A 21,380-nucleotide genomic window follows, 5' to 3' on the forward strand; every position below is an offset into this window, starting at 1 on the left:
CTTAGAATTCCAGGCTGTTTTCATCTTCTGGCAACTCAATTTCAACTTTTGCTCCTACGATCATCATCATCATGGTAGAGGAAAAGAGGAATTGCAGAGAATAGTACACTGGCTTTTAAAAGATTCCTCTTGGAGTGACACATATCCCCTCCCATATTTCACTGGCTAAAGCAAGTCACATGGCCAGCCTTGCTTCAGTAGGCAGGGAAATGTGATCCTCTCCTGGGCCCAGAGGAGAGAAGTACCAGATTCATTTGTGACAACCCTGATATCGCAAGGGTATGTGTATCAGTTCTAGCTCTGCCACTGACCTTCAACAGGTTCCTTTGCTTCCGATTTCAACATCCAGAAAATGACAGAATTTTTAAATTTCTTCAATTGATATGTATTATTTAGAGAGCCTAGTGTGTGCCAAGCACCGTATAGCTCTGGCAATACAATGGTAAATACGGCAAAATCCCTGCCCTCAAGCAGTTTGCAATTTAATAGATATCTCACTGATAATTTTTAGTTCTAAAATTCCAAGATTCTATTAAAAAGCAACCACAATAACAAACTTCTTTTCATATTGTCCAGAATGTTATATTCTAGATACTCAGGCATTAGGAGTTTCTTCCTTCTTTCTTGTGTACCTGAATCCATTTCGCTGCAGTGAAACTCCGTCACTGCAGCCGATACACACATGGCCATCTCTTTCAAATCACTAATGTATGTCTATATGGCACCTATTGTGAAAATAAAGCAGACTTTGCACCATTCTTACAGCTATTTTGAATTTGGTACAGAGAACACTTCAAAAAAATAGGAAAAAATCTACTTGAGAAATACTTGGGCAGATAAATTTGCCACATAATGTACATTGCAGATATCAAAGTTTTTTTATTACTCATGAACAAAACAAATTATAAAACTTTAAAAAATTTTAAATTTTGTTTACAGTTAATTTTCCCTTAGAGAAATGTTTATTAGCATGAAATACGAGAAATGTGAATAAGTATACTTGTGAGTATGCACAAAACTAGTTTGCCAAGTATTTTTTTTAATCTCAGGATTTGAAGCAGCCTGACAAGTTTTAATTTACTGGTTGCCTCTAGTTAAAATACAGTTAGCAATGAAAAATTTATGAGAACTTGAGGCATTGTCTTCAAACATGATGCAACAGTTGAAAATTTGAATGAAATGTACAAAGAATTCCATTTTACTCTACACTGAGGCAATTGTGGCATTTCCTTTATTTTTAATACTGCATGTTGAATTCCTAAACCCAAGCCAAAAAGTAGTGATGCAACAGTTTGATATGTCTTTAGTGTCTTACAGAGCATTACAAATAAACTTCTGATTAATCATGCTCATTTTTCATATCATTAGAATTCTTCATCACTTAAAAAATATTATGTTAGTTTCACAAGAGACCAGTTCTGGAGTACTTAATTTGCTACTCGTTTGTACTATGAATTTGTTTAATATTGGCATGCTTGTCTCCCTTTTCAACAGTAAAGCAAGGACAGACACCATGATCATTTATTCTCAGAACATCTGGTTTGCTCAGTAAGCATCCATTACTTATTACTGGGCTATCTAAAAGAATAATAAGAATAATCAGAATATTTGAGTTTGGGAAGGGCTAAAAGAGAGAAGCTGATAATATTTACTAGAAGAGATTAATAACCATTCTTTTCTCTCAATATACATATTTCCCTTGAGCAATCCAGTCTTCTGCCATAACACTAAGTGCTAACTTGTGACTCCCAAATCCATATCTCCAGTCATGGCTTTCTTCCTGAAGCCCACATTGGTATTTAACAACCACCACCACCTAGTTAGCCATATAAACAGCTTGGATTCGAAATATGTAAACCCCAATGCTTTATCTTCTTCTGCTCCGTCAGATTACTTTGTGATTTCTCATTTTCAGAGTGATATTATCATCCAGTTAGCCAAACAATGCACCTGGAGTCATCCTGGATTATTCTTTTTCTCATCAGGCTGTCAGTCCTGTTGATTTGACTTTCTTAATAGCTCTCCAATCTTCCTATAACTTCTAACTTTAGTTCAAGCCTTCTTTCTTAGTCACTGTGCTTCTATAACAAAATACCTAAGACTGGGTAATTTATAAATAATGGAAACTTACTTTTTATATTTCTGGAGCTGGGAAGACCAAGATCAAAGAGTAGTGGAACTACAGGCATGAGCTACCATGCCTGGCTAATTAAAAAAAAAAAAAATTTTTTAAGATGGAGTCTTGCCATGATATTCAGGCTAATCTTGAACTACTGGCCTCATATTATCCTCCTGCCTCAACCTCCTGAGTAGTTGGGATTACAGATACAAGTCACCACACCCAGCTGTAAAATCTTTTCTGTTTCATACTATGCATGCAGTTATTGTGTGGCTCCAGGAAACTGTATTGTGTCAGTATATAGACCTCAAAGGACAATGTCCTTGTTTACTGGTACCACTCTACTCTGAATCTACTATGGTACCACGTGAAAATAATTTCTTACAAATGTTTATGATAATAATGAAAGAAAGGTAAACGAAAGAAGGATGAAATTAAATTGCTAAAATAAAAGGGAAACTGTTTCAAGACAGTCTTAAATCTTGGCCTGTAACATGGCCAAGGAAAGGAACATTTACCTTCTGCTGTGGAAACGTGGACTCCATCATGGCATTTTCAAAGCTGTAAGCATCCCCTGCCTGGGTCTTCTCCCACAGGGCTCTGAGGAATTGCACAGAATGACTCTGAATGGACAGGGGTTCAGGAAACAGGCTCTGAAAGGGCATTAAAGAAAGAAACAGGATATACTATGTCTTGTCCCAATAGTATTGTTTGATTGATTTCAAGGCACTGTTTGCCTTGGTTTGAACTTTAACATGATTTAAATTTAAATGAAACAAGAAAAAGATCTGTCTTAAAGATCGAACATATGGGGGTTGGGCATGGTGAATGAGCCTGTATTCCCAGCACTTTGGGATACTGAGGCGGGAGGATTGCTTAAGACCAGGAATTTGAGACCAGCCTGGCCAATATAACAAGACCTCCACCTCTCTTAAAAAAATTAAACGAGGCCGGGCATGGTGGCTCACACCTGTAATCCGAGCACTTTGGGAGGCCGAGATGGGCGGATCACGAGATCAGGAGATCGAGGCCATCCTGGCTAACGTGGTGAAACCCTGTCTCTACTAAAAATAAAAAAAATTAGCCGGGCATGGTGGCAGAAGCCTGTAGTCCCAGCTACTCGGGAGGCTGAGGCAGGAGAATTGCTTGAAGCCGGGAGGCAGAAGTTGCAGTGAGCCGAGATCATGCCACTGCACTCCAGCCTGGGTGACAGAGAGAGGTTCCGTCAAAAAAAAATAAAATAAAATAAATGAAAAAGATCAAACATAAGATATATTTCAGAATTTTCATTTTTTAACTGAAATTTAAAATTATTTCATAGTATTTTCAAGACAGTTGATAATGATCTCCATAAATATGCCTAACCTTTGTAATATAGTGTTTATCTCAGTGATTTCCCAAGGATGTTCCTTAATTGGAACATGGTTAATATAAATATTCATATTTATTTTCTCAAAGATCTGGGAATTAAGGAATAAAATTAAAATAGAGTACAAAAATCAAGTCTATTTATACAGAGTAGATCATTAAGAATAGAAATTAAATAACTAAGTTCATTATGAAATTAATCAAATATGAACAGTATGAGTGGGTGTGTGGGGGACACAAAAACAGTTTTAATTCTAAAATGTATAATGGATGAATATTCTTAAAACTTTAAGATAATTTCTCTAAATGTTGAGCAGTAAGAATGTGAACATAAAGAAAATCACATTTACATATATTTCATTCAAGCCAATGAAAATAAACTTTTCAAAGAAGATTTTAACTTGTGTTTGTATATTTACTAATCAATGATGTGTCTAATAATCATTTACATGTGATAGCATTATACCTATAAATGTAAGAAACTTTTCAATTCAAAGGAACAATTTTTAAAAAATGTATAGAACATCTATAAAGGTATAAAATACCATTTACGTACATACAATGTGATATAAAGGATCCTTTATGTATAATGTATAATAAAATAATGAGATTGGCTTATGAAATCATATTTTCTTTTTATGTCAATGACTGTCTAAGCACTGATGTATGAGACTAAGTGGTTTGTATGTACAAAGTTTCTATTTAGTGAATGAAGATTAATAAATACTATTATTATTATCATCAAAGTGAACTATTTCTAGTACTGAATGGGAAAAGATAGAGGATCTTAATGCTCAGGTTGGTGATCCACAGATTTAAAAAGTTTAAGAGACAGCAATAGATAAATTACATAACCCATAATGTGGATACATCTGAGAAATTATTGATTATTATCAAAAACTGATGAAGCACCCAATTTTTCATTTAAACAACAGGACCTGATTTAATGAATCATCAATCTAAACAGGAGCATTTAGACTGGAATCTGTGAATTTGGGAACTGTATGAATGTGTGTAGTTGACAGAAAAGGGAAAGAATTTGGCCCAATACACAAGAGTAGTGCCAGGTTGTAATTATTAATATCAAGTCAAAGTTTGATTTTTATTTACCCCAAAGCCAGAATTCAGGCAGAAAATGACACGATATCATAAGTGTGGAAAAAGAAACCATTACAGTAAAATGAACACAGAAGAAACGTAGCATACACAGATACTTTTTGGTGACTTTGCTTAAAGAGAAAGACAAAGAATCAGACAAAGTCAATAAAATAATACTGAGGGGCAAAAAAACCCATCAAGATTTCTTGGTTTGTTTTCAGAAAACTGACAACTGTTTAGAACAAAGCCAAAGATGAAACCAAATATAAAATTACTGATGAAAACTAAGTGAAAAATATAAGCAAAATAGAAAAAAAATAAGGTCTTTATTTCAAGAAAAGGAAAGACAGTCAATGCTGTTTTTTGTATTCACGTACAGTTTGGTTCACACCAAAATGTGAGTTGTTCTCTATGAGATGTTATTAAATGTTCCTAAGAAGACTCGCTTTAGAAAAAAAAAACAACAGTATTCCTAAGGCATGTCCAATCTGTCTCTTTTCTTAATTGCTATAGTTCTACTTTATTATTATAATGTATTCAGCATTAAAACTCATTATTTCCCAATAAGCCTGACTTCATCTTATAAAGAAATACAACTGTCTTCTTGGTGATTTTTATAGGAGATATTATGGAAATGTTTTATTAACAGAAGTAAATAAAGTGTCATATAATTTGGCTTTTCAGCCATGTTATAACATTTGCATTTTGTTTTTTCTGCCTTTGCCCTCCCTGCTTCTACCTGCATAAAATAATGCATTTTAAAAATAAAAATACATTATTTTTCAACATATGTGTGACAACAAAAAGATCACTGGGTCAGGGGTCAGACGATCTGAGTTCTGCCCTTCAATTTTCTTATCTGTAAAAATGATTCCTAAGATTCCTTCTATTACTAACATTTTATAATCTACATTCAAATTTTATGTGAAAGTTTAGTGCATCCGAGAAAACTATTTTCAAATAAGAATCTCTTTTGATGCTAACATCTCTGCATCAAATTCTTCATTCTCAAGTTGTAAGTTGCTCTTTACATAATTTCACCTATGTACATATATTCTATAGAAAAAACAGACATTCCAGTATCTTAACAATGTCAAAAAGAATATACTGACACTAACATTAATTGGAGATTGGAAGACTCTAGACAAATCAAGGCTAGCACTACATAAGGGAAGCTATTCTCCCAAATAAGCTGTTTTTGCTGTTGTTTAACCAAAGATATTTTCCCTTTCATTCTTCTTTTTTAAAGCTAAGGATATTTAAGATATTAATATGTTTGGCTAACTGATTAATAATTCCTTCTTTTATAAGGAAACTATCCTAAAATATAAAAAAACGGAGGTTAAAATTATTAATGAATGATGTATGTATTGCTGTTATCTACATACCAACTCTGGCCAAAGAATAATTCAGTAAAAATGATTATAAGCCCATATCCCACAAGCTCATTAAAGAGCCTGATGAACACAGATTATACAAACCTGCTGAAATAGAAACATGATCTGGATCCATGGCTGAGGTTCTTGGCTGATGAGAATAAAACTGGACTTACTGTATAGGCAGTAATGACCCTTCAGGGAGCAGGTGAAGAACAACTTTGCTACACAACTTCTCACAGTGTCTAGAAACAAATACATATAGCGTTAAACGTTATGGTCTTTCCAGAGTTATACTTTATGTTGATACTTCAACACACAAATGCCTTTATAAAATATCCTTCAGTTTTCAAACTGTGAGCTAATAACTACAAACAACTATATATTTGAGAGTGGATCCATTTCATGGAAAGTAGATTTAAATAAAGACGTTTTAAATTATTATTATTATTGTTTTAATTAACAATGTTTGAAGACTCTTTGAGCAACTCCCTTGGGGGGAAAAACCCTCTCACCAATAAAATGGGAGATACTGCATCATTTTCATCTGATGGGATACCTTGAAGTGATAACCTGGGAAAAATAAACAAATGGATTAAGAAAACCCAGGCATTTTCTGGGTAGTAAATGGCTTGCCATTAACTGTGGATGCTGTTCTCTTGGTTGTGCAGGGGCCTCAGAGATAGCTTCCAAAATAACTCTGGCTGAGGTGTAGCTTCCTGTGAACTGTACTGGTCGGGATTGAAAAGGTCGTCTCACCTTGAAGGATTTCAGCTGGGAGACTTAATGAGATTATCCTTTAGGGACAAGGAAGTAGTGGGTGAGTGGTGTAGAGGTGGTGAGGCACCATGGGTAGAGACAGGAATAATGAATAAATGAATGAATGAAGCAAATATGGGTTGAGATTCTATGTGCTAGGCACTGTGTTAAGTACCAGATAATAAACATTATCATTAATTGACTTCCACATGTGTTATGTGTTTGACTTCATTTAATTTTACCCTACAAGATGGGTATTATTTCTGTTATAAAGATGAGGTAACAGCACATTAGAAAGCCAGTCTAGTGAACCACTGTGACTGTGTTGTTCGCTCTTATAACCTTGGCACATGAACGATAAATATTAATAGATAACTAATGTCTGGAGAGATGAATGATGAATGATGCTCAGAGATCCAGAAAAAATGGCTCAAGCCTGCTCAATCTGTGGCAGAGCCAGGATTGGAACTCAGCAGGGCTGATACCATGTTGGAATGTTTTAGGCTCTACTATACTGGGGATTTTTTTAATCTGTAGAGTCATACTGATAGTTAATGGGGTATTTTTTTGTTTCAGAATTAATCTGACATTTTAAGTGAAATGTTTTGAAAATTAATAGAGGCCAGGCATGGTGGCTCATGCCTGTAATCCCAGCACTTTGAGAAGCCAAGGTGGGTGGATTGCCTCATCCCAGGGGTTTGAAACCAGCCCGGACAACATGGTGAAACTCCTTTTCTACAAAAAATACAAAAATTAGCTGGGCATAGTGGCATCTGCCTGTAGACCCAGCTACTTGGGGGGCTGAGTAGGAGGTGGGCTTGAGCCCAGGAGGTGGAGTCTGCAGTGAGGTGAGATCATGCCACTGCACTCTAGCCTGGGCAACAGAGAAATACTCCGTCTCAAAAAAAAAACAAAACAAAGCAAAACAAAAAAAAAGAAAGGGAGAAAGAAAGACAGAAAGAAAGAAAGAAAATTAATAGATTCAGTGATCCAGTATGCTCTACTCTTAAAATGGAAATGGACTAGAGTTTGTTGAAAGTCGATGAGAAATGCCAGGCACAGTGGCACACACCTGTAATACTAGCTACTTGGGAGGCAGAAGTGGGAGAATCCCTGAGCCCAGGAGTTCAAGGCCAGCTTGGGCAATATAGTGAGACCACGTCTCTAGAATCAAACAAACAAAATAATAAAAGCTGATAAGGATCCTAGTACAGGCGACAGAGTCAGTCCCCACCTAAGACAGAGTGTTGTTGAATTCTCTAGAGAATGGGGGAGGAAGACTTATCTGTGCTCTATCAAAGGTCAGGTATGAAGGAAGTGACAGGCTTTTCAGGAAAAGTTTGGAAAATCTTAGAGTGGCCAATGAGAGATTAGAGGAGAAGGTCTTGGAAACCAAACAATAATGTGACAGGGCAAGTTAGAGATATATACAAAAATGTTAATAATTAATAGCTTTCTGTGATTCTGAAACATTGGTACAGAAGAGGACTAGTTTTTGTGAAGGTAATTGTTTCAGGAAATTAAAAAGATTTAAGTTGAACATACAGTGTTCTTGTATAAAATCAGAAATCATGTCTGTATTCTGTGGGCGAATGACTCATGAGATGTAAAGAGTGCTTGAAGCCTCAGTGGACAAGACCAGGAGGTCTGGCACTGAGAAAGACCTGGGAGAATAGAATGGCGCATAATATCAACTTAAAATTGCCCCATCAGAAGTTGTTTGACAATGATATACTTTTTTTTTAAGTTGGCACATATACTCTGAAAAATTGAATTGAATTTATGCTAAAGAAATAGGAAACCTATTATCTCAAGAGCACATACAAAAAATGGTATTTGAAATAAATCTAAGTGTAATATACATATTGAGATAGCAATATGTTTTGATTTAACGGAAAGTTTCAAAAGGAAACAAGTTCTTTTCCAAGAATTCATGTAGTTAGCTTGAGAGTTGTAAGTTGGACTTTAGGCCTTTACCATGAAAAAATCGTTTCTGTCTTTTTCCTCCCTCTAAATTTTTACTGCCAATTCATGTTTTCTTTTGAAAATAAACATTGATTAGATTTATTTCACTCACTCTGAGCCTACCAGCTTTTTATACACAAACCACAGGAGTCTCAGATCACATAAAATGGTTAAAGTATATAAGAGAGAGATTTTTAACTTAGAAGCATATACACTGGCTATAAAAATACATCAGTTCTGTGATACAAGGCTTCTGTTAATGCTTTCAGTACATCTGGTCTGTACCAATATTTTTATCCTTATTTTTTTTTCAGAGCTTTCTTGGCTTGGAAAATTCTCCCCATGACATTAAGACTTAGTTGTTAATTTTTCCTGTATTTCCCTCCTGTTTATTCCATAGTATCAAACAGCAGGAATGCAATAAATTGTTGTTGGATGAATGAATGAATGGATGAGTGTCAGATACGTGTTGAGAGCAATAGGGGCCATGATGATGGTCCTGCTCTTAAGAAGCTTGCAGCCAAATGGGAGAAACATCTGAACTTATAACAATGTTTATAAGTTGTTTTAAGTTTATGAGATAATGGAAGGACACATAATAATGACTACTCAGAGAAATAAGCAACTCATTCTGACTGAAGAACAAGGGGAGGCTTCATGGAGAAGGAGATATTTGAGGTATGCTTTGAAAAATGATCAAGATTTTGAACTTACAGTGTCAGAGAAACAAGCACTTTAAGTGTAGAGAACCCTGAAAGCAATCACATAAACATAAATGTTTAAGGTAATTCCAGATGGTATGTTTAGTTTATCTCAGTCATTGAAATATTACTTATATAATTGTATGATTGATGCCAAAAGGATTATTCATTTTTCTAGACTAAATGTTGAAGAGAGAAGTCATGCTGTCTTAAATATAGAATGCTTTCCATATTCAACCAAATCTGAGAGTAGTTTCTTTATTTTTATTGGAATGTGGCTTCTTTTTCTAATAATCAAAGGATTTGGTTTGGTCTTTATAAAGACTAAAGTTAACATGAACATAAGTAATTATACAATATAACGTGTTATGTGTTAACATACCAAATATATTACACAGATAAATAAATTTAAAGACATGATACAAAAATGCAAGAATATTTGGTCCTCTTTTTGAGTCAAAATCTTTAAGAATCATTTTGGAATTCTTTGTTTCTTCTGCCACTCTTTCTCTACAATGCCATTTATATGCCTTTATTCCTGCAATGCATTCACTAGACAGTATCTAAGAAACACATCGTTCTTCTTGGGAGACTAGACACTTATAACCCATTTCTCAGGTGGCCACTCATAACCTGTGCCTATATATATATATATTTGTTTAGAGATAAATGTCTTAAGATTAAAAATGGAATATGGCTTTGATTTTTTAATAGCTAGTAGAAATATCAAAGAATTGGCTTTATGTTTTGGAAAAAAGGAATAAATTAGGTCTCATTTTGAATTCTTTACAAAACTTATCCTTTGAAAGTTCCCTCCCAGTGAAATAAGGGTCAGATAAATGTATCTGGCTTATTTCCCAGGGTGTTCAACAGAGCATTGTAGAAACTGTATTTCTACAATGATTTATAAAAGCTCAAACACATGAATATGTTTGCTGAAACTGCTGCTAGACTGTAAGTATTTACACATTGAACATAGCTTATAAATAAACAACAAACTCAGAGAAGCCATTTTGAGAGATTTAGGAAAGGAACTAATTTTCACTGACTCCTTTCTTTGTACCCAGATGTAAGTGTAACCAATTACATTTCATCTTTATGAAGCAGGCTTTGTTATCTCCATCTTACTGAAGAGGAAATCTCAAGATCAAACTTCCAGGAAGCAGCTGAGCTGGAATTTGAACCCAGATGCCAGAGCCTATTCTCTTTCTAGTACATGAGTGAATGGCTCAGATAAAACAGAGGTAATAGAAGTACCTCAAAAAGAAGTATAATTCAATAGAAAGAGCATTGGCTCAGGATTCGGACAGAGTTTTATGGGTAGATTGTGTTTCTTTTCCTCTCTGTCCTTGAGTTTCTTATCTTTAAAGTGGGAGCAGACCAAAAGCTGATCCAGAATGAAACAAACAAACAAACAAAAAAAGCTCATCTACTTAAACGATTTTTACATTTTAATTTGCTTATTAACTTTCTCTCCTAGACTGTGAGCTCCATGAGGGTAATGATTTTTTATTGTGGTAAATTATATAAAACATATAATTTATGTTTTATGTTTTACATAATTTACCACTTTATGGATAATATGGTTTAAAATTTAAACCATTTTTAGGTGCACAATTCATTGGCATTAAATACATTCACATTGTTGTGCAAACATCACCACCATCCATCTCCAGAACTCTTCCATCCTTCCCAGTTGAAACCCTATACCCATTAAACCGTAACTCCCCATCTTCCTCTCCCCTGAGCCCCTGGCAACCAACCATTCTATTTTCTGTCTTTATGAATTTGACTACTCTAGGTACCTCATATAAGTAGAATCATATAATAGTTGTTCTTTTGTTTTGGCTTATTTCACTTAACATAATATCTTCAATGTTCATACACATGGTGGCATGTGTCAGAATTTCATTTCTTTATTAAAGCTGAATTATTTTCCATTGTATGTATATGCCATGGTTTGTTTGTTCATTTTTCTGTTGATGGACATTTGGGCTGTTCATACCTTTTGGCTACAGTGAATAATGCTACTATGAACATGAGTATGGAAATATCTCTTTGAGGCTCTGATTTAAATTCTTTTTGGTATATACAAAGAAGTGGCATTGTTGGATCATATGGTAATTCTATGTTTAGATTTTTTGAGGAACTTTCGTATTAGAAATGAAATTTTTATCTCTGAAATTCTACAATTTACTAATGGTCTACAGAGGCCTATGAAGAAATGTGTCTGTGAGGGCTGTCCAGAGCAGGGCTGGACATTTGCTCAGGGCTATGAGGGCTTGCACTTGGCACTCGGGACAGGCTAGATGACAACAGGAGGTTTTCCTCTGCCTACTTGACATAGCGTGACAGGAACCCTTGAAGCAATTTCCTTCATCTTCCATTTAATTCTTCTTTATTGTATTTCAAAGACAAAAAATTCAAAACATTGATGCAATGAATAAATAATACTGTCATTTAATTGTATGAACGTCCTAAACTGGACAGAAAAAAAAGTAGAAGAAAATGAAACTGGTAATTTGTCTGACGAGAGCTTTCCAAAAGTAGGTAAAATAAAGCATGTTTTTGAAGTCAACCATAAGTTCCAGTTTGGGGAAAAAGTGCAGAACGAACTCATTGCTTTAAAATACCATTGCTTTTGACTGAAAAAAATGGAAGAAGGCATCACAAGCCAGTGTGGACCACTTGTAAAACTTTGATTCCATGTGATTTGTAAAATATATTAGTATTTTAGACTAAAACTCTATTCCTCCTCACCTCCACGTTACAGTTCAGAAGTTTTGAATAGAATAGCAATTATTTCATAATTTTGATGGAGTAAATAGAAGAAAAGGTATTTTAAGGTAAAAATAAAATTAGATTCTCAAAAATAATGATGAATTTGAAATAACTGTTTGAAATTACATCAAATAATTATTCATGAGTGGACACTGCTTTAATCATTTGATGTTTTCAGAGCTCGGTTCTGTAGAAGGTGTTCAGAAGTGTGAGTCGTTGAACTGACCTGTACTGAAGGAAAAACTGCCAAATCTCTCATTTGTTGAGAATCTAGGACACGTAGGTAATGGAAAAGAGGACTTGTCTAGTGTTTACTAAGTTCTATTTACAACAGTGTTAGTTGAGAAATACGTGTTCCCTTTACAGCAGCTGGTGGGCCCCTGGCTATATCACATGCATATGTGTGGGACGTCCCTACCCAGAGCAAAAGTACTATGCTCATTTCCCCTTTGTGGCAAAAATCCAGCCAGCTGTCAAATGGGCATGTTGGATGCTTTTGTTTTGACTTATCCAGAGAATAAAATAAGTTCTTTTGCAAATGATTGCTTTAATAACACAAATTTGGTAATTATATATTCAGAAATATACAAGCTATAGATATACAAAGACCTATGCTTTGACCCTGATTTTGAGGAAAAAAATAAAAATTTTGTATTGTTATGTGAAAACATATATAAAAACATAAGAAAAGGTCTGTAAAGTTATAGATCAACCATGGACAGTGATTATTTTCATATTGAGAAGTGGGAGTAGGGTGAGGAGCATGCACATTTTACTTCATATACTTCTGTATTATTTTAATTCTCTCCTTATCAGTTTATATTTATGTATTACTTACATAATTTAAAAATATACAACGAAAAAGTGCTATTTGTTAAAGCAGGCAATTTATTTATCTGTATTTTTTGAGACAGAATCTCACTCTGTTGCCCAGGCTGGAGTACAGTGGTGCAATCTGAGCTCGCCGCAACCTCCGCCTCCTGGGTTCAAGGATTCTCCTGTCTCAGCACTCCCTGAGTAGCTGGGATTACAGGCACGCACCACCATGCCTGGCTAATTTTTTTGTAGTTTTAGTAGAGATGGGGTTTCACCATGTTGGCCAGGCTGGTCTTGAACTCCTGACCTCAGGTGATCCGCCCACCTCAGCCTCCCAAAGTGCTGGGATTACAGGCATGAACCACCGTGCCCATATTTTTAAGTTCAGGGGTACATGTGCAGGATGTGCAGATTTGTTACATGTGGCATGGTGGTTTGCTGCAGAGATCATCCCATCACCTAAGTATTAAGCCCAGCATCCACTAGCTATTCTTCCTGATGCTCTCTCTCCTCCTCCCCAACCTCCAACAGGCCTCAGTATGTGTTGCTCCCCTCTATGTGTTCTCATAATTCAGCTCCTTTTTATACGTGAGAACTTGTGGTGTTTGGTTTCCTGTTCCTGCATTAGTTTGCTGAGGGTAATGGCCTCCAGCTCCATCCATGTCCCTGCAAAGGACATGATCTCGTTTTTTTTTTTTTTTTTTTTTTTTTTTTATGACCACATAGTGTTCCATGGTGTATATGCACCAAATTTTCTTTGTCTAGTCTCATTGATGGGCATTTAGGTTGATTCTGTCTTTGCTATTGTGAATAGTGCTGCAATAAACATACATGTGCATGTGTATTTTTAATAGAATTATTTATATTCCTTCGGGCATATACCCAGTAATGGGATTGCTGGGTCATATGGTATTTCTGCCTCTAGGTCTTTGAGGAATCGCCACACTGTCTTCCACATGGGTAAATTAATTTACACTCCCACCAACAGTGTAAAAGCATTCCTTTTTCTCCACAACCTCATCAGGATCTGTTGTTTTATTGACTTTCTAATAATAGCCATTCTGACTTGTGCGAGATGGTATCTAATTGTGGTTTTGATGTGCATTTCTCTAATGATCAGTGACGTTGAGCTTTTTTACATGTTTGTTGGCCACACGTATGTCTTCTTTTGAGAAGCGGCTGTTCATGGCCTCTTCTCACTTTTTAATGGAGTTGTTTTTTTTTCTTGTAAATTTTTTTAAGTTCTTTGTAGAGGCTGAATATTAGGTCTTTGTCAGATGGATAGATTGCAAAAATTTTCTCCCATTCTGCAGATTATCTGTTCACTGTGATGATAGTTTCTTTTACTGTGCAGAAGCTCTTTAGTTTAATTAGATCTCATTTGTCAATTTTTGCTTTTGTTGCAATTGCTTTTTGCATCTTCGCCATGAAATCTTTGCCTGTGCCTATGTCCTGAATGGTCCTGCCTAGATTTTCTTCTGGGGTTTTGATAGTTTTGGGTTTTTCATTTAAGTCTTTAATCCATCTTGAGTTGATTTTTGTATAAGGTGTAAGGAAGGGGTCCAGTTTCAATTTTCTGCATATGGCCAGCCAGTTCTCCCAGAACCATTTATTGAATAGGCAACCCTCTCCCCATTGCTTATTTTTGTCAGGATTGTCAAAGACCAGATGGTTATAGGTGTGCGGTCTTATTTCTGGGTTCTTTATGCTGTTCTGTTGGTCTGTATGTCTGTTCTTGTATGAGTACCATGCTGTTTGGGTTATTGTAGCCTTGCAGTATAGTTTGAAATTGGGTGCCTCCAGCTTTATTCTTTTTACTTAGAATTGTCTTGGCTATTCAGGCTCTTCTTTGGTTCCAGGTGAATTTTAAAATAGTTTTTTCTAATTCTGTGAAGAATGTCAATGGTAGTTTAATGGGAATAGCATTGAATCTATAAATTATTTTGGACAATATGGCCATTTTCATGATATTGATTTTTCCTATCCATGACCATGGAATGTTTTTCCATTTGTTTGTGTCATCTCTGATTTCTCTGAGCAGTGGTTTGTAGTTCTCCTTGAAGAGGTCCTTCACTTTCCTTGCTAGATGTATTCCTAGGTATTTTATTCTTTTTGTGGCAATTGTGAATGGGAGTTCATTCATGATTTGGCTCTTGGCTTGCCTGTTGTCAGTGTATAGGAATGCAAGTGATTTTTGAGCACTAATTTTGTATTCTGGGATTTAAGCAAGCAATTTAAATGATGTCTCACTAATTACCATGTAACAGGGATAATATTTATGATTTTAAAGATGATTTTCTTTTTTGCCTTCTGAGTACATAGCCTTTGCCTGAATCCAGTTGAGCCTCCACCTATCCGGCTGTCGAGTGATGGTGGGAATGGTGATAGAGTAGATATTCAACAGTTATAAGAGTACCAAAAAAGTAGAATGGAATTAATTTTTTTAACTGCCAAAATTGGGTTATGCAGCAAGATAATAGCCTTGCAAGTGAGGCTTTTGTCTCAAGAAAGGATTTTCTAAATTTCCTTACCTCCCTTTAGCCTATCATTCCTGAACATGGAGGATATAGATTGTAGGACCTGTAGTATGAAGAGGGTGACAGCTTAGTTAGTTCTATGGTTGTTAGGTAGGAGAATATAGCATGGAACAAGTAAAAGAGAACACGTTTTAGTTCTGGCAGGGAAAATTATGGAGAGAAGGAGAGAGAGAGAGAAGTGTAAAGCCATCAGAAGTGGGTCCTGACTTCCCCTCACATTTGGGCTTTGGCCTGGAGAAGGAGAAGTATATTAGATACATTATGGTAACACCATGGGCAATGGTCACTGCTGGAGATTCATGGTGGCCCTCAGCACCAACACAGGGTAGCCAACTTAATTAAAAGCACAGCTCCTGAAGCCAGGCAGAAAGGAATCTCTGAGGTTCAGCTTTCATGGTCACTCTTTCCTCTATTATGGAGTAGAGTGGAGCCAGTAGTAGCTGAGGATCTTGCTGGTCAGCATTTCAGAGAATTCACCATAGTGAGGCAAGGAGTATGGTGTGCCTCTGCACAGTAGACTGCAGAGAGAATTGTCCAAGCCAGGACTCAGGGGGGGCATCTCACACCAGTGGGCACTGAGATGAGGTAAGATTGGCAAGGGAGACCCCTGGACCGGCCCATGTGTAGAGTGAAAAAAAACCATTATCCTTCAGGGGCAAGAAGACACACCACACCACTATCCAGGGACATTAATGCTTTCCACCACCACAAGGGTGCAGGAGCCACTTCCTAATGCCCCCAGATGCCACCTTAGGGAGGTAAGCATAAGAGAGATGAGAGAAAGAACATTTTTATCCAAAGGAAAGATTGTCTCCTAAAGTACCATTCAAATGAGCAGATGGGATTAACTTTAGGCAGGGACTCTTAATTTTCTTCCTCACTACCCAATGGTTGGTTGCGCTTGGTCAGCTCTAGACATAATGATGGCACATTTTCTCTGCAAATCTAAGTTGTAATATAAAATAAATTTTATAATATTACAATAAGTGAAAAAGTAATCATGGAGAATAAAACTATGGTACAGTGAAGAAGACTCACGTGGAGAAAGAAATCTTGTCCTAAAGAATCAGGGAGCTTTAGAAACACTTATAAGCGTCACACAGCAAAGGGTAGAGGATGGGGAGTGAGCTGTAGGAGGACATTGAGGGTTTGCATGTAAGGGTGAAATCAAATAACACACAGTGGTATGTAGTGTCCCTTGGTTCATATATACTTGCAAATTTCTTACATGAAAACTGTTAAAAACTTGTGCCTGCTTGCTGCTTTATGTTACTATTAAAGAACAGAGTACGACTTGCCCATTAACCTATTCAAATCAGGGGTTGAAGAGCCTTGGATGCTCTCACAAGCAATGTTTCTGCCCTGAGAGAGAGAACAAAGAGCCCTTCCTCTCAGAAGCCACTCTAAAGCCAACTTCTCTGATCCCTTATCCAAAGTTCAATTCTTCTCCAAGGTAGTGGTTAGGAACACAGATTCTGGAGTGAGACTTTCCTATTTACCAGCTGTGTGTCTTTGGGCAAGTTACATAACCTCTCTGTGGCTCAATTGGGAACACTAATAACAGCTCCTATTTCTAAGTGTTGTTTAGGGTGACCAGCCTTCCCAATTTGCCTGGGATAGGTTGGCTCCTGAAATGCAAGTCTTCCAGTGCTGTCACTAGGAAAGTGCTGGACAAACTGGAATGAGTTAGTTATGTGAGCATAAAATGAGTTAATTCATGTGAGGCTATCAGACAGACATGTGCTTGGCACAGAGCATGTGTTTAATAATGTTCATTATCATGATCACTGTTACTGCTACTATTGTATATGGAAAAAGAAAAAAAAAAGATCCCTAGGCCAGGTGGAAATGTTTGAATGTTGCTGTAATGCTGTTTTAATTAGAGGAAAGAGACTGCATAATGACCCTTGGCATCTAGGTTGCTCAGTGTCCTGAAATGTTCACCTAATTGCTTATTTTAAAATGAACTTACTACACAGCTAATAATGATGTGTAAGCCAAAATCCTATTCTATACAATGAGAATAAATTTCTCTGGGGATAGGGCACAAGTAGAAGGTCCAGCAAGAAAGAAGACCTCATAACAATGCATGAAACCATCACTTGCTCTCTGAGCGTCTCCAAAGTCCTAGGACTGTAAGATATGTGCAAGTGAGACTTTTGATGTACATGTTGTTTCGAGGCTCAGAAGCACAGAAATGTTGCAGGAATGCTACCAGGAAGCTCAGGAAAGGCTTGATATTTTGCTCTATTCAAAGCTTTGTGACAGGAAGATAAAAAAAAGCTAACATTAATTGATTAGTTTTTAAGTACTGGGCAATGCTCTAAGAGTTTTATGTGTGTATGGCCATTTAATACTCATGCCAATGAAGTAGATACTTCCAGTTTTGTGGAAGAATCTGAGGCTCAAAGATGTCAAGTAATTTATCTAAGGTCACATGGCTAGCAACTGGCAGTCCAGACAAATCTAGACTGTTTGACTTTAGTGCCCATTATACTCTGCAGCTTACATAGGTTATGCTTAGATGAAGCAGCAATTATTAGTCCCTCCTTTTAAGTCGAAGAGGGATTTAATTTATACCCATTTATTTTTAATGATTTAAATCTTATAAATTATATATCACCTTCATTTATTCCATATGTAGAGACTTGTTGATAATTTGCTTTTGGTATTTATTGCAGTTTTTATCTTTATCGTATAATTGAGTGAGTTATGTGGCACATTCCCATCCATGCCCAAACCTCTCTTGAGAGAAGCCCAAGTGATTGACCCATCAAATCCCAGCTCAAGATATTACTGTTTTCCAGCGGGAACCACCTGAACTGAAGGCAACAGGAATCGAAGAACAAGTCAAGGAAATAAATTGCCTCTGTCAGGTTAGCCATGGAAACCAGAACATCTACAGTAAAAGCAAATGTCATAATCATAAAATTATTTTTCTATAAATTCATGCTTTACATGATAGAGGTCAATATATCTTTGAAATCGTAGTTTCATTTATTGCTTCTTTCAAGTTGTCTTTATGTATAACTTATTTCATTTTTATGTGACTTAAAATCCAATGATGATGACATCAATCATCACAATTAATATTAAACAGAGTTGCCTTTTTTTTTTACTATTTCTGATTAATTATTTTTATTTTCATTTTCTTACTGCTGCTCAGATGAAAAGTCATAAAATAGGGTAGCAATGTTATTCAGCTTCCAAAAACTCAACCTTCTAGTAGTAAATTGGAAACAGCTGGTTATATATTTTGTCCTATTGAAGGAAACAGAAAGATCCATCGAAGAACTAAAGTAAAAGTTTAATAGAGTTGAATTACCTCTGCCTCAACTGACTATTTCCCAGTGGTCCACAGGGTAGCATCAACTTTGGGATGAGAAGGCAACATTAATTCAACAGAGGCTGTAGGAGTGTTTTATTGTCCCCAGAACCTCTAGAATCTCAGAAATTTGCCTTGTGGAGGAATTCTGATGTTAGGGGTCAGTTCAAAATCTTATGTCCCAGAGCTGGAAGGGACTTTGAGTGGTGGTTTCTCTTTTAATAGACAGGATTGCAATGGTATCAACTCAGAAAGCTCTTCTTTTCTTTCAAGTCTTTAGATCCCAAACTCTTAAAAGCATGAAGAAGCTCACAGTTCAATTCTCCCTATTCTTTACATCATAACGACTTCACTTTGAAATTAAATAAAGTGTTTTGAGATTAGCAAGACCTCTATTGTCAATTTTTCTGCTTCACTGAGAGCCCTGTCTTGTAAAAGGGAATCTGGAAATTAGAAAGTCAAGATGAAGGCATTTATGACCCAGGGCCTGCTTGAAAATAGTTGAAATATTTAAAACCCATCTGCACTGTACGATAGCTTATTGCTCAAAGGAAATCTCTTAGCAGAAAGCTGTTGAGCTGTTGCCCCCCAGGAGAGGGCCTTCCACATTCATGAACACGCAACCATCTGAGCAGCCACATAGTAACTGGGATTGTTCTGTATGAAAAAACTCTATCATAAAACACTTCATTATTATTGAGTCCTGGACTAGACTTCTGGTTTGATAGAAGTGGCAGCAAATGGGATAAACAATGAAGAGTCTTTCTCAGGATTTAGATGGCAAAAAGGCAAGGAAGGGGTAGCTCAAACACTAAGTTTCTGTAAAGAGCCTAAAAAGACCACGTGCTCCAGCTGTAGGGATCATGGAGCCTGGTCTTGCTTATGCCAGCCCTCGCCACCTCTCAAGAGCAGCAATCTCCTTCCCATGGCAGGTTTTGCCCCAGCCACATCCAGAACCAAGGGAGGCAGGACTGGTGGTTAACTGAGGTTCCGAGGCCACTATGTTAACAGGCTGGAAATAGTCTGGGTTGGGAATAAACAAAGACGGAGATACTTAAACAGTAAGCTATGAGTCCTCATTCTTCTATCCTGGTGGGACCCACCCCATCTTTTTGTTGGAATAGAAGCCACCTCTGAATCCTACCTAGCTGCTGCTAGTGCCCTCCTATCCGGAGATTGGCCCTGTGCATGGACATCCGGTGCTCACCTGGATGGACCTTGCTGGATGGATGAAACACGACTTGCAGCCAAGAATTGGATCTGTGTTGGAGCTCTTGCTGCCCTGAAAATTTCATCCCTTCAGATAGGATGCTGGGGCTCATCTGTAGGGCCATTGCTAACAGCCACACAGGCTTTCCACCACATGAGTCCAGGAGGGACATCATTCCCACAGGCCACAGTGTAAATGGTACTATCAGGAGTTGGGCAATACAGAAGCTCTGTTTATCCAATGCAAGTGAGCCACACTCCTAAGACAGTGTGATTTGAGGTGGTATGGTGATCCTTCAGGGAGACTGACATTCTATTCTAGTTAGTCTCTTCTCATCCATCACTTCTTACCCCCATTGCGTACGCCTATGGTATTTTTTACTTCTTTCAGCCCCATGCATGCCTTGTGGCCAAGACTCTACTTTACGATTCAACCAAACCTCACTTCACTTACTAAATCTAGCCCCAGGAATGAAAGACAGGGAGGGGGGGATATATTTGAGAAATTGGATTTAACTCTTCTTCCAACAGATGATGACTGCAGAGGACCACAGGACACCTCTGGTCAGGGCAATAGCCTAGCATAGCGCAGTAAATTTGCACTGAGAGAGAATTACACTTCTTGCAGCTCTTTCATGGTATGTGTATGCTCAATGATAATCATGCAAATAAATAATAAGATAAATAGAAATATGGTTGTACTTGCAGATTTGAATAACAATGGTCTGTTCTTTAAGGTCTGAAACTTTATCAACATTGTTCTGAGAGCTGAGAGCACACTTCCATTGTACATAAGCTTTATTATCGCAGGACAAGGTCAGCTCAGCCCGCAGTACAGGGGCTAATAGGACACACCATGCTGCTACACAACCTGGGTTCAAATCTCAGGTCTATCTCAGGTCTGCCGGTTATGTGATCTTAAGCAAATTTTGTTTTCTATATTTCAGTTTCCACTTTTGCAATTTGGGAATAGTAATATGTACCTTACAGGGTCAAATAAAACATTTAAAATACTGCCCAGTACATGGTGCCTGCAGCTACTGCTGGCATAGAAGGGTTAACCCAGACCACTCCATAATTACACTAATTGTGTGTGTTTATTTGTGGAGGATATGCTGCATATTAAGTATGGGGTTTATCACAGAATATGTGGTCATAGATTTAAAACAAATTCTTATTGCAGTAAAATACATGTAACATAAAATTTACCATTTTGACCATTTTAAAGTGTACAGTTCAGTGGCAGTAAGTACATTCATGATGTTGTACACCTATCACCGCTATCTAGTTCTAGAACTTTTCCATCACCCTAAATGGAACCCCCAT

At 36.9% G+C, this 21,380-nt stretch overlaps 1 protein-coding gene across 3 annotated transcripts in view; it reads right to left on the bottom strand.

Annotated features, from left to right (window-relative positions):
* VEPH1 (ventricular zone expressed PH domain containing 1) overlaps positions 1–21,380 on the bottom strand; it is a 262,961-nt gene that overhangs the window by 57,825 nt on the left and 183,756 nt on the right. For 2 of the 3 annotated variants that reach the window (XM_003256344.4, XM_030822750.1), the window contains exons 10-11: positions 6,067–6,206; positions 2,638–2,772 (exon numbers count right to left, since the gene is read on the bottom strand). In XM_003256344.4, the coding sequence (XP_003256392.1) occupies positions 2,638–2,772; positions 6,067–6,206 (275 nt within the window). The remainder of the gene's footprint in view (positions 1–2,637; positions 2,773–6,066; positions 6,207–21,380) is intronic. The other variant, XM_003256345.4, reaches the window with a different exon arrangement.

This window comes from Nomascus leucogenys, chromosome 11 (genome assembly GCF_006542625.1).
Source record: "Nomascus leucogenys isolate Asia chromosome 11, Asia_NLE_v1, whole genome shotgun sequence".
In the NCBI taxonomy this organism is placed as follows: domain Eukaryota; kingdom Metazoa; phylum Chordata; class Mammalia; order Primates; family Hylobatidae; genus Nomascus; species Nomascus leucogenys.